Source organism: Danio aesculapii, chromosome 5 (assembly GCF_903798145.1).
Source record: "Danio aesculapii chromosome 5, fDanAes4.1, whole genome shotgun sequence".
NCBI classification, from domain to species: domain Eukaryota; kingdom Metazoa; phylum Chordata; class Actinopteri; order Cypriniformes; family Danionidae; genus Danio; species Danio aesculapii.
In genome coordinates this window covers 1679739-1692919 of record NC_079439.1, presented here as the reverse complement: position 1 = coordinate 1692919, position 13181 = coordinate 1679739, and the positions used below count along the sequence as shown (strand labels likewise).

Here is a 13181-nt window from a genome sequence, read left to right as displayed (position 1 = left end):
TTGAACAGACTCTTACACCAAACACTTTCTTAATCGCTCTATATCTTTATAAAACACTGTGGATTTCTGAAGTGTGCCTTACACAAGTGGGCTTAACAAACCACCTACACAAACCCTCTTCTCTCCATATGATCTGCACACTTTACCTAAACTCCATCTTACAAGGACTCAATATGGAAAATAAACTGTTTACCTATAAATGCACCACAAATCATGTTGCTCTACTATTAATTAATTACAGAGAAGCAGTGTTTACATGAATGGTGCATAATCAGTCAGGAACACTAGTGGAGGAACAGAAGAACAAGGAAAACCTCCTACGTTATTCAAAATTACATGTATGGAGCATTTCAGCTTCCCTGTAACATAACAATGATAAAAACAAGTTGTGGTGGCAGCTAAATGCATGTCTTTCTTAGGTTATTAAAGGAGTTTTCGGTCACAGCTACTTGTTTAGCCTGCATTTATTTACACAGTGTATAGCTGCATAAACGTAATCGCTAAAAGATCAGGATCCTGAATAAAACACTCACTTAACCTTAATTGTAAATGAAGGAGAAACGCTGCGTCTCTGACCTCTCTGAGCCGGGTCTCTAGCTCCATGATGCGGCTCTTCCTGGTCTGCTCCTGCTGGCTCATCTTCTCCAGATGCTCCTCCAGTTTGGCGTTCTGCGCTTCTAGTTTACCCGCCTGGGACTCCAGATAAAACTTCTGCTGCCGAAGCTCTGAGATCATCTCCTCCTGAGCTTTCCTGACAGACAGACAGACAGACACACACACAGACAGACACACACACACACACAAAAAAACAAGTGTTTAAAGAGCTCGTGTGGATTTAAAAACACATCTTACCTGCAGTTTGCACCCAAAAATATATATATATATATTTTTTTTTACTTGTTCAAACTACTTATTTGAGCTGAAACAACACAATTCTTGAGATTTCATTGGGACAACTTATTTTTTTTATGTTTAATCCACATAAATTTGTTAAAAATGTTAAGTTAGCTTAATTTGTGTTGGGATAACATGAATGAATTGTGTGGAACCCTGCATTTTTTACAGTGTGTGATGCATCTATCTTTTAATGTAAACAGCCTGTATAGTGGCTGCGTCTGAAAGCGCATACTTCCCTACTATATAGTATGTGAGCGAGTAGTATGTCTGAATTCATAGCATTGTAAAAACAGTATGTGAGAAGTACTTGAATGAGCTATCTCTTGGCGAGATTCTGAGATGCACATATGGTGTATGCTATGACATCCCATGACGCAACACGAGAGAATTCATAAATAGGAGAGAAGTGATGCAACTGATGCGGGTAGGTCACATGATAATGACAAATGGCAGATGTAGAACGACCCAAATGCATGCATCATACCTGCATTTATCCTATACAGAACATATATACAGTTGTGTAGTAAACTCAGATTCAAATATAGTACCTACTTAGAGTAGTAAGGGATTTTCGATGTAGCCATTGTCTCTCGAAAGAAAGAGTCGACTCTGAATGGCTCGATAAAAGTCACTATATTTTCTAATCTTTTACAAGCTACAGATCTACATAAACACGATTAAAGTAACTCATTTGCATAACTCTCCTCCCACAACATACAAAAATGTGTTTTTCATTTCAGACATGGAAAGACCATTCAAAATAGACTTGGCCAGCTGACTAATCACAGCACGGCTTATGGAAGTGGGAGGAGCTTACAGACCTCAAGCGCTGGATTGATTCAAACGAATCATTATAAAATAAATGTATAAATGCATATTATTGTAAATAATAAATGCATATTCTGAGAAAATCCTAATGTTTTCTGATCCTAGATGCATTTAAACCTGATTTAGAAGACAATATTAGACACTAAAATATCAGATGATCTTTTTAAAATTCAACATCTGAAATGTGTAGTTAGCCAAATGCCTTGTTTCCACTGAGTGGTACAGTATGGTAAGGGTCACCTTCATCAGGCGTGCGTTTTCACTGTCAAATGGTACCAACGGTACCCTTTTGGCAGGCTTGATGTATGACAGAAAGCTGCAATCGACGTTATTCTCACTCAAAGTTCTCATATCGTACGAGAAGCACTTCTTACTAAACAAATGCTTTACATACATAAATACTTGTGTACAAATGTTCATCACTAACCTTTCTATGAAGCTGCATATCAATGATAATGTGAAATAGCCTACTGTAACATCTGCTATTATATATATATAAATATAAAAAGTTATGAACACATACAGCCCCATACAGTCTCCGATATATTACCAGTTACAGAAGCACTACACACAACAGATATTTAGTCCTTATTTGGGTTCATAAACGATACAAAACATATACAGTCAACACAAACCTCTCATCTTTATTCTCCCCCAGCACATGTAACCTCTGTTAGAGAGTAATTCTGTCATTCCCAGTTCATAATAGTCTAAAAGGTGATGATAAGAGTTAAACATGGCAGTTTCTTCATGCTTTAGGTTGCTGAAACAATCATTTGCTCCATTGTTTTTTGGCCTTCTCCTTTGTTGCGCTTCACTCTCGCGTTTGTCCATTTCTGAAAGGATCGGATGTTGGAAGCCCTTCAATATTCAAGGGTGCATTATTATTATTATGAGCTCAAGTTCGTTATTTCAAATACAGATGCGCAGCAAGTGCATGCAAATCTCTAGAGAAAGTGAAACCACTCATGCTTTTAGATGGCCTCGTAAACAACAACAGTACATGGCAGATTCATGGAAGTTCAAGACGATGACAAGGTTTGTTTGAGCTCAGGTCGACCATGGCTCGTTACTATATGTATATATTATTACTGTGTAATGTCCATACCGTAACCACTCAGTGGAAACAGGCCAAAAGTATACATGAAATAATTGATTCAGTTAAATTGAACCAGATGAGCTTCTCTTTAACGCTAAACATCAGCACACATTTACTGAATGTTTCATTACTTTTAGGATGCTTGAGTGTTTGATTTCTGCTCAACATATCAAATTAGATTTTGTCTTCAATAAACTCATTTCTGAATCATCGCTGCTTCTTCTGGGTTTCTCAAATCTGCTGAATTGTTTTTGTTTGCAAATATTGCAATTCCTCTGTCGACCATTAAATCTAAAGCACTCGATTTAAGAAGTGAACGATGCAGCAGAGATGCTCAAATCAAACACTGTCATTTGATGCCTGTAAATCTACAGTACTTCATATTTAAACATAATTTCTTTAATAATCCTCAGAGGCGTATTTACTCTAATATGATATAAAGCTACATAACAGAGGCCAAAATCCTCTTGATTTTCTTCACAAGGTAACATTTGCAGTTTGATAAAGTCACACAGCATTTCTATGTAAACTGATACTAAAACACTAAACATTGTTGCGCATCATTGAACATAACGCTGGTCCAGTATCAGTTAGTTTTAACTGTTGGATAAAACTAGTTAATTCTGAGTTTTAGTGCTTTTGTGTAAAATCTGCGCGAGTTTGACATCACAGGAAATGAACATAACACAGTACAGGCCATCTTCGTGACGTCTCATAAATATTCATTAAACTGCATGTTCTATCAGAAGAGGCTTCGCTTAATTACTCATAACAGCCAGTGGCATAATAAGCGCACCCCAAACAGGGTTTCTGCAGGTTTCAACAAGTTAAATTCAAGACTTTAAGACCTTTTTAAGACCATTATGAATGAAATTTTAGACTTGTACAAGGCTAAATGCTAAGGATTTTTTTTCGAATATTCGAGTTGGAAAAGATTTTCACTTGCCCTACCAAAACATGATTATAATTTAACACATTTAATAATAATAATAATTCAATGATCAAAAATATAGGTCAGGTCAGTATCCTCAGCAGTTAATAAATGGAGAACTTTAAAACATATGTTACTGTAAGGAAAATAATAATAACATTATAGTAAAAATGCTATTTTTAAAACAAAAGTTTTATTGAAATTGGCATTGTTGGTGATTGTATGGGTGTTAATGGGCAGATTGGGTAGCTACATGTGAACAAAGGAAAATTAAGACCTGTTATAAAAGATTGAAGACCTACAACATGATATTTCAGTAGATTTAAGACTTTAAGACTTTAAGACCCTGCAGATACCCTGCCAAAAGTTAACAAATACAAGGCAAATGTTTATATTCCATTGAACGCATGTACTGATGTAATGTAACCGCAGCATGCTTAGAAAGTAACCGGTTCAATGTTTTTTTAACTTACTTTTTTCTAAATGCCACCCAAATGTGTCAGTAGGCTTTAGTGCTCCACACGTATTAATTCTGCAGTGAGACGAACACACTGATTCTGCAGTCGTCTACAGCGATGAGGAGACTTTAATAAAGGTCACAGTATCTGAGCCGCAGGCCACTAATCTCCCTTTAACATTTACATTTATTCATCAGACAGATGCTGCTATCTTGCAGTACAATAATGCTGTATGTTCACTCCCATGACCCGCTGCTAGTTTATCATACTACAATTGATCTGATGCATACTGCATTAAAACCAAAAATACCAGATAGAGGATGACCAAAAGGCAGCATTTTAGGTCATTTAAAGGGGTCATGAAGTACCCTATAAAGCTATCAAAAGTTTTACAATAAGAGCAAACAATAATTGAGAAGTATTTGACTATTTGTGTGCTGATTTTGAGCCTCACCAGAACGCTTTTAGTGGGAGTGGCCAAATGTAGACTCAAGTAAACACCCACTGCTTTGATTGGCTGACAGTTTTGCATATTAACAAGGCAGGCAATGCAGTAGAAGTGAGTGTGGATCTTTTGCAGAGGCGGAGCTTATCTATACTATGACATCATAAAGTAGATCATTGCAGAAGCTGTGGTTTACTCAGACTGCCTTCAATAAAAGCTGATTTTGGAGGAAGCACAAAGTGTTGAGCTCTGAAACTCACAGGATGTTTTTATAGTGCTATCAGCTCTTAAATGGCAAAAGATCAAAGGGAATTTGGTTTCTCGGTTCATGACCCCTTAAAATCCCATGTTAATTAGCGGAATATTGTAGAGCTGTTAGCTATAGATGTTAACCAGTGGAACACTTTTACATGTTTTCCTCAAAACTAAATGTAAATAAACTGCTTGTTTTTTATAATCATTGGCTTCCTAAAACCCTTTTAAATTGATGACGATTAAAGTCGAGCAAGTCAAAGGTCAGCAAACTAGATCTTGATGCAACAGAGTTCATTACCTTCCTGATAAGAAAGAAAAACATTCAAAAATAATAAATACAGGGCTGTGCAATAATGACAAACTCTCAGATTTCTGGAGGATTCTGATGATAATTAAACATTTCTTGTAGAGTGCGTTTTGTGCTGTTTTAGGCATGTTGTGAGCAGCTGACTCAAAGATTTTCATATTGTTGACATATCTCAGAAATTAACTTTTTGTTTAATGCTGTACAAAGTGAATTTTGCCATATGATGTTGATTTTTGAAAGCACCAAGACAAACACCAGTATAGCCAAACAAGACTCTGCCCATTTAAAAAGTATCTATAGTGCCTAGACACCTTACTGCTGATTGGCTTTAAGTCTAAAGTGTTTTGCAAATATAGTCAAGTCTGAAATGATTCATACCCCTGCCAAATTCTGAATTCAAGTTTTTGTTTAAATGTAAATAAAAGATTTTTTATTTCACATTGACGCCTCTTGTACATCGTCTTATTATCTTTAGGGAGAAGCCTGTGTCATATCCAGAGAAAACAAACTTGCTGGTTGAATTAAAGTAACTTTTCAGAAGTCAGAATTTGCCAGAACAATTTTGAGCTTAACTGTATATAAAGAATAGCACATATTTCTCTGAAATGCACCTTTAAAGAACAAGCCACCTTAAAATGATTTTCATATTTACAAGTAATTTCTACTAAAAGGAATTAGTTCAGGGTTTCATGAAGTCAAATTTAAGACCCTTTAAGGCCATTTTGAATGAAACTGCACACTTCAGACAAAATACAAGACTAAAAAGTAAAGATTTTTTTGTAATGGCCAAAAAAAAAAAATCTAATTCAATTAAATCAATCATTCTAATTCAAAATAAATCATTTCATAGCCAAATTTTTTTCAATAATGTGTTAAAACAAGCAAACTCTAGTTGTATACTTACCATTTTTTCCAACATAACTTTTGTTTAATCAAATGGACAAGCTTTAAAAACTATACCAAATTAAACATATGCACATCTGTCCATGTCAGTGTCATCACCATAATACATGAGTAGGCCCACACGGAATCTGTGCGTGCAGAATTCTGCAGATTTTTATCCCATCATTAATTCTGCTTATTTACTTGAGTAAATGTGTGTAAATCTGTATTTATTCAGTTTTTATATTAAGTACAGTAATATTATTGACTAATATGAAATGTTGATCTGATTTATGTACAGTGCAGTTTGAACAGTAATATTTTCTGTCTTTTAGTAGAGATATTATATATGAGACTTGCTTTGTTTACCAAATAAAGTGAATCTAATTGGATTTGCATTTTAAACATTAAATAAAAGTTTAAAAGATATTATTTTTTATTTAATATATTAAGGTTTTAGTTATGGCACTCCCAAAATAATTCATCAGAATCCGCAGATTTTTACCAAAATTCTCCGCAGAAATGGCAAAAAACGTCAGCAGATTCCGTCTGGTCCTGTACATGACCTTTCAACAAATGCACTTGTAAAGACCCCTGATTGGATAGATTCACATAGGAACATTAGGAGCTGTTTAAAATGACTTGAGCCCTACAAAACAATATTTCTGTATATTTAAGACCTCAAATTTAGTTTTTGAAATGTAATACATCTTAAGACTTTTTAAGACACCCTGTTAGTTGTGTGCATCATAGCAAGTTAATTTAGCATTCACAAAGAGCAGATTGAGGTCTCTTACATGTTCTTCTGTGTGTAAATGCTGCTGTTGGCCGCCAGTTTATTGGCCTCGGACAGTTCAGCGATGCGCTGCTCCAGACTCTTCATCTTATTGTCCATGGCATTGATGGTCTGTAGAGAGAAACAAACACACACTAAACTTAGCATTAAGACACACATGTACACACTAATGTGAGCTGACTATTGAAGTGGGCAGAAGATGCATTCAAATCTGATATTCACAGTATTTTCTATTGTATTTTTTAATCTAGTTTTGAACGGAGAGAATTTGTCTGAGACTCGGACATTATCAGGAAGGCTATTCCAGAGTTTAGGAGCTATAAATGAGAAGGCTCGACCATCTTTAAGAGACTTTGCTATTCTAGGTTCTATCAGAAGCCCTGAGTTTTGAGATCTTAAAGAGAGAGTTGGATTGTAGCGAGACAGAAGATTGGTTAGATAAACAGGAGCTAGATTATTTAAAGCTTTAGATGTAAGAAGCAATATTTTAAAATCAATACGAAACTTAACAGGCAGCCAGTGTAAGGAGGATAAAATTGGGGTGATGTGATCAAATTTTCTAGACCTGGTAAGAACTCCGGCAGCTGCATTTTGTACTAGCTGAAGTTTGTTAATAGAGGATGCTGGGCAGCCAGCAAACAGTGCATTACAGTAGTCCAGCCTAGAGGTCATAAAAGCATGGACTAGCTTTTCTGCAGTGAAAATTAAACCACACTGAACTGACCTAAACTGAAAACTGGATCTAAACTGAAAACTGGACTGACAAAGTTTTCATTTACTTGAACTTCTATGTTAAGCTGTTTTGACCCAATCTACATTGTAAAAGCTCTAGAGAAATAAAGATGAATTGAGTATAGTTTTTTTTCTGGAGAAAGTCTAATTTCTTTTAGTTTGGCTGGAATATTAATTTAAAAAAAATAATAATAATAAACGCAAACACTTTTAACTTTTTTTAAAAACCCTTTTTTTGATTGGATACAGAACAAATCAGTGTTTTCCCTGACCAATTTTGTGCTATTAAATGTCACTTTATGCTGAATACTGGTATCTTGCAAAATAACTAGTTTTACATACTAAAATATTACGAACTGTCATCATGGCAAAGACCATAAACAAATCCCAAAAAAGTCACAGTCACACACAGGCACACAAATAAACAATTTCAGACATCCTTATTGAAGAAAAATATTGCTTTATTTTAAAAATGATAAAATAATTAGAACACATTTTAGTAATTATTATTAAAAATTAATTTACTTAATTATCTTTTTTATAAAATAAATTAAATTGAAAATAATTACTCATCCGTTAAGCATTAATTATATAAAATATTTAAAAAAAGATTCTCTCTCTATATAAAACATCTGTAATAAATGTTAAGCATGAGATGAAGTAAAAAAGTGTGTAAATAGATTCAGTAGTTTATTTTCAATAAATAGTTCTGCTACAAGCATTTTATTCACGTAAAATAATCTAGACAGCATTTAAATCAATAAAAGAGCTAAATGAAAAGCAAAACAGCCTTCTGTTTAGGATTAATTATATTATATAAAATATACAAATTATTCTCTCTCTATATATATATTAAATCTACATTGTAACAGCTCTAGAGAAATAAAGATGAATTGAGTATAGTTTTCTTCTGGAGAAAGTCTCATTTCTTTTAGTTTGGCTGAAATATTAATTTAAAAATAATAACAATAAACGCAAACACTTAAATAAAAACCCTTTGGCTACAGAACAAATCACTGTTTTCCCTGACCAATTTTAAGCTATTAAATGTTACTTTAAACTGAATACTAGTATCTTGCAAAATAACTAGTAAAATATAAGACCAAGAAAAAAGTTAACTATTATAAACTGTAATGTTTAAAAATCTGCTTTATATCTGTTAAACAGCTATTAAGAACCATTTGAAAAATACATTTCACAAGAGGGCAAATAATTAAAAGTAAAATAATAATTGAACAATAACGATAATCCATTAAAAGATGCTTTAACCTAAAACCAATTTGCAATTGATTGTAGACAGGCAATATTAAGTGCTACTAATACAAAGTTCAAGAAATTACTAGAAAACATTCAGCATACATATCGTTTGTAACTATCAGAACATCGAACACAGCCCAAGTGTGTTTTAATAAAAACAAACACAGAGATTAAATAAAATCTGTATCATTTCATGGTGAGCTTTTCACAATGCACAGATTCTATTTGCCCTGTGCTAATTGTTTTCTGCGTATGTAGATGTTGAAAATGCATGCTAATAACCAGGTCTGCAGATTCACACAGTGAGCATGTGAGTCTGCCATCAGCCAAAAGATAGAGGACGCTAATCTAGTTAGCTAAAGTCTAGCAGGTTAACAGGATCAAGGGCTAAATAGCTGGAAAATTTGGAGAGCGAGTCTCACGAAAACATTTAAGGTCCCATTTCATCCCAGAATGTAAATGCATGATAATAAAACCTGTAAAAACAGAGGATCACCGCAACATAGTATTGCATATTTAGGCTGTAAGGCTCTATTTTAACACTTTATGACCAAAAAAATATATTGATTTAAACAGATGGCAATAAAAACCAAGAATAATAAAATCAAGTTTTAAAGTATGGTCATTATATAGGTTCTGTTTTCATATATATTATTTATTTATGTATCTGTGTGATTCTAGAATTGCACATATATTATGTGTCCTCAAGATAATTAAAACAGTTACTAATAAATAACGTGATTATATCAAGTTATTTTCTACAAATAAACACAGTTTTTGACCCAGAGTAAAGACACGTTTCACACCTGTAATTTGAAAGCAGTGTTAGCGCCGTATTTTACCCAGAGTTATGATACCCTGCTCTGGAGGGTTTTACATTACGTCACGACAGTAAGAGTTAACACAACTAAGACATGCAAAAAGACGGTTCCCTACTGTTTGTCCAATCAGCAACAGTGATATTACAAATATGCAAATAAGAATGTTAACCTGTGGTTTAGTAAAGTACAGTGTGAAACATTATTCAACATCATCAACATTCATTAACTCTAGTTATTACATGGCTGTGTGAAAAACTTGATTCTGATTGGTCAGTTGTGACATTAATTGTTTTTCCCAGAAAACAACTACTAAATAACATCATGCGGGAGCTGAAAATCACCGTCAGTGAATACATTCACATCCATATACTTACATCCACATTTAAAAGGTACATGCTTGACTGTCATGCCTGGTTTTAGACTGTTTGGTCTGAATAATGCTCAGGTTAGTGTATACTCCATCAGCTGTTTTAGTTTCTGGCAGATTTGCATTTAATTAGAGAACCGTTACGGTTTAAAACAATGCTTTTGTGTCTACTTTTTATGTTTTATGGCAGGTAATAGTGTAACAAGTGGGATAAATTACATCCAGGATGGTTGTTTTCACAGAATAAAGCCTTCAGCCTTTAGGCTCTGCTTCACATCAGGCTGCTGATAAACCTGTCAGGCTTTATTCTGCGATAACAACCTCCTAGATGTATTTTATCCCTGACGTATAGTATGAGCAGTGTGAAGCGTGATTACAGATAACCCAGGATTCTACTTATCCGGGGTTTAGGATGACCCAGGGTTAACACTTTGGAGTGTGAAAAGCCCTGTTGACTGCAAAGTGTGAGTTTGATGAAGACTTACGGCTTTCTGCTCACTGATGAGTTTGCATTTCTCTCGCGCCTCTTCCTCCTGTTGAGCTCGCTTCTGCTCCAGACTGTCTTTATCAGCCATATCTGCCTTCATCTGAGCCTCCAGAATCTGCAGCGCGCACACACACACACACACACACACACACAAGGAGAAACATTCACAGACAGACACAAACACACACATACAAGACAAACAAATACAAAAAAAGTCACACACAGGCACACAAATAAACAATTTCACACATCCTTATTGAAGAAAAATATTGCTTTATTTTAAAAAATGATAATATAATTAGAACGCATTTTAGTAGTTAATATTAAAAATTAATTTACTTAATTATCTTCCTTATAAAATTAATTAAATTGAAAATAATTACTCATCCATTAAGCATTAATTATATAAAATAGTTAAAAAAAGATTCTCTCTCTATATAAAACAAGCATTTAAATCAATAAAAGAGCAAAATAAATAAATGAAAAGCAAAATAGCCTTCTGTTTAGAATTTATTGTATTATATAACATATTTAAATTATTCTCTCTATATATTAAATATCTGTCATAGATGACAAGCATGAAATTAAGTTACATTATTTGTCAATTTCAGTACTTTCTTTTAAATAAATAGTTCTGCTACAGCGCAAGTGTAAAACTCCGTTCCTGGAGGGCTGCAGCTCTGCACAGTTTAGTTCCAACCCTAATGAAACACACCTGATCAAGCTCAATGCATTTAGGCATGTAGACATGGTCAAGACGATCTGCTGCAGTTCAAACTGAGCATCAGAATGAGGAAGAAAGGGGATTTAAGTGACTTTGAACGTGGCATAGTTGGTGCCAGACGGGCTGCTCTGACATCTGTCATAAAAGTTTAAGCATGAAATGAAGCAAAAATCAAAAGAGCAAATATTCTCAATAAAGTTTCTTTGAAATTAATAGTTCTGTTACAGTATATAAAGATTTCTGTTGAACACAAGAATAAATGTTAGTTAACTTGCTTATGCTTATCTTCACTGAGATTTTTAATTGAATAAATATCATTTGGCAAAAAAAACAATAAAATCAATCATGCAAAAAAGCTAAATAAATAAATTAAAATGCAAAAAATATATATTTAAAAAAATGTATCTATAAATATACATATAAACATGTATATTATATTAAAATGTATATACATTTTATTATTTAAAAACATTTAAATCACTTATGCAAAGATCAAATAGTTAAATAAATAAAAAACTAATTAAAATATAAAAAATAAATTAAATTAAATTAAACAAAAAAAGGAAATAAAAATATTAATATAAAAATATAACTATAAATACATATATATAAAAAACTATATGTTAAAATGAATATACATTTAATTAAAAAATAAATAAAAAAGCAATCAAATTCACTTATGCAAAAACAGCAAATAGCTAAATAAATAAAAACTAATTAAAATAAAAAAAATAAATTAAATTAAAATTAAACAAAAAATAAATAAACATTTTAATATAAATAAAAATATAACTATAAATACATATATATAAAAATCTATATTAAATTTATAAACAATTCATTATAAAATAAATAAATAATAAAAATAACAATCAAAATTACTAATGCAAAAACAGCAAAATAGCTAACTAAATTAATAAATTAAAATGCAAAAAATAAAAATATTAATATAAATAAAAATATAACTATAAATATGCATATAAAACTGTATATTATATTACCATTTATATACATTTTATTATAAAATAATAAACAATCAAAATCACTCATGCAAAAACATCAAATAGCTAAATAAATTAATTAAAAACCAAAACATTTTAATAAAAATATTCATATATAAAAATATAACTAAATGAACATAAAAATCTATATTATATTAAATTTATAAACATTTCATTATAAAGTAAAAAAGAATCAAAATCACGCATGCAAGAACAGAAAATAGCTAAATAAATAAACTAAAATGCAAAACAAAATCTAATTAAAATTAAACAAAAATAAAAATATTAATATAAAATGTAACTATAAATATACATGTAAAAAGTTTATTATATTAAAATGTATATGCATTTCATTATACAATAAAAAACAATCAAAATCACAATTTATAGCAAAATAAATTTAAATGTAAAAAATCTAATTAAAATTAAACCAAAAAATGTGATAATAATATTATTATAAATAAACATATAACTATAAATACATATATAAAAATGTATTACATTTATACACATTGCATTATAAAATAAATAAAAAAAACAATTAAAATCACTCATGCAAAAACAGCAAATAGCTAAATAAATTAAAATGCAAAAAATAAAATAAAAATTAAACAAAAAATGTAAATACAGATATTAAAATAAATAAAAAAGATATAACTATAAATGTACAAATTTATATTATATTAAGATTTAAATACATTTAATAAAAATCTATACATATATAAAGCAGTAACACATTAAAAGTGTCATCTAACAGACTGATTTACACATAATACTGAACTCTACCTTGATTTTGTCCTCATAGAGTCGCTCTTTCTGGACTAGATGTGCTTCCATCCTCTGCGCTGTAGCCTGAGTTTCCCTTAAGTTTTCCTCCAGCTCCTAAACACACCA

The 13181-nt window shown here is 31.9% G+C and overlaps 1 protein-coding gene across 4 annotated transcripts in view; it reads right to left on the bottom strand.

Annotated features, from left to right (window-relative positions):
* Window positions 1-13181, bottom strand: part of cita (citron rho-interacting serine/threonine kinase a) — a 187500-nt gene that overhangs the window by 60601 nt on the left and 113718 nt on the right. For all 4 annotated transcript variants that reach the window (XM_056457208.1, XM_056457210.1, XM_056457209.1 and 1 more), the window contains exons 19-22: window positions 13074-13169; window positions 10561-10677; window positions 6900-7009; window positions 577-751 (exon numbers count right to left, since the gene is read on the bottom strand). In XM_056457208.1, coding sequence (XP_056313183.1) covers window positions 577-751; window positions 6900-7009; window positions 10561-10677; window positions 13074-13169 — 498 coding nt within the window. The remainder of the gene's footprint in view (window positions 1-576; window positions 752-6899; window positions 7010-10560; window positions 10678-13073; window positions 13170-13181) is intronic.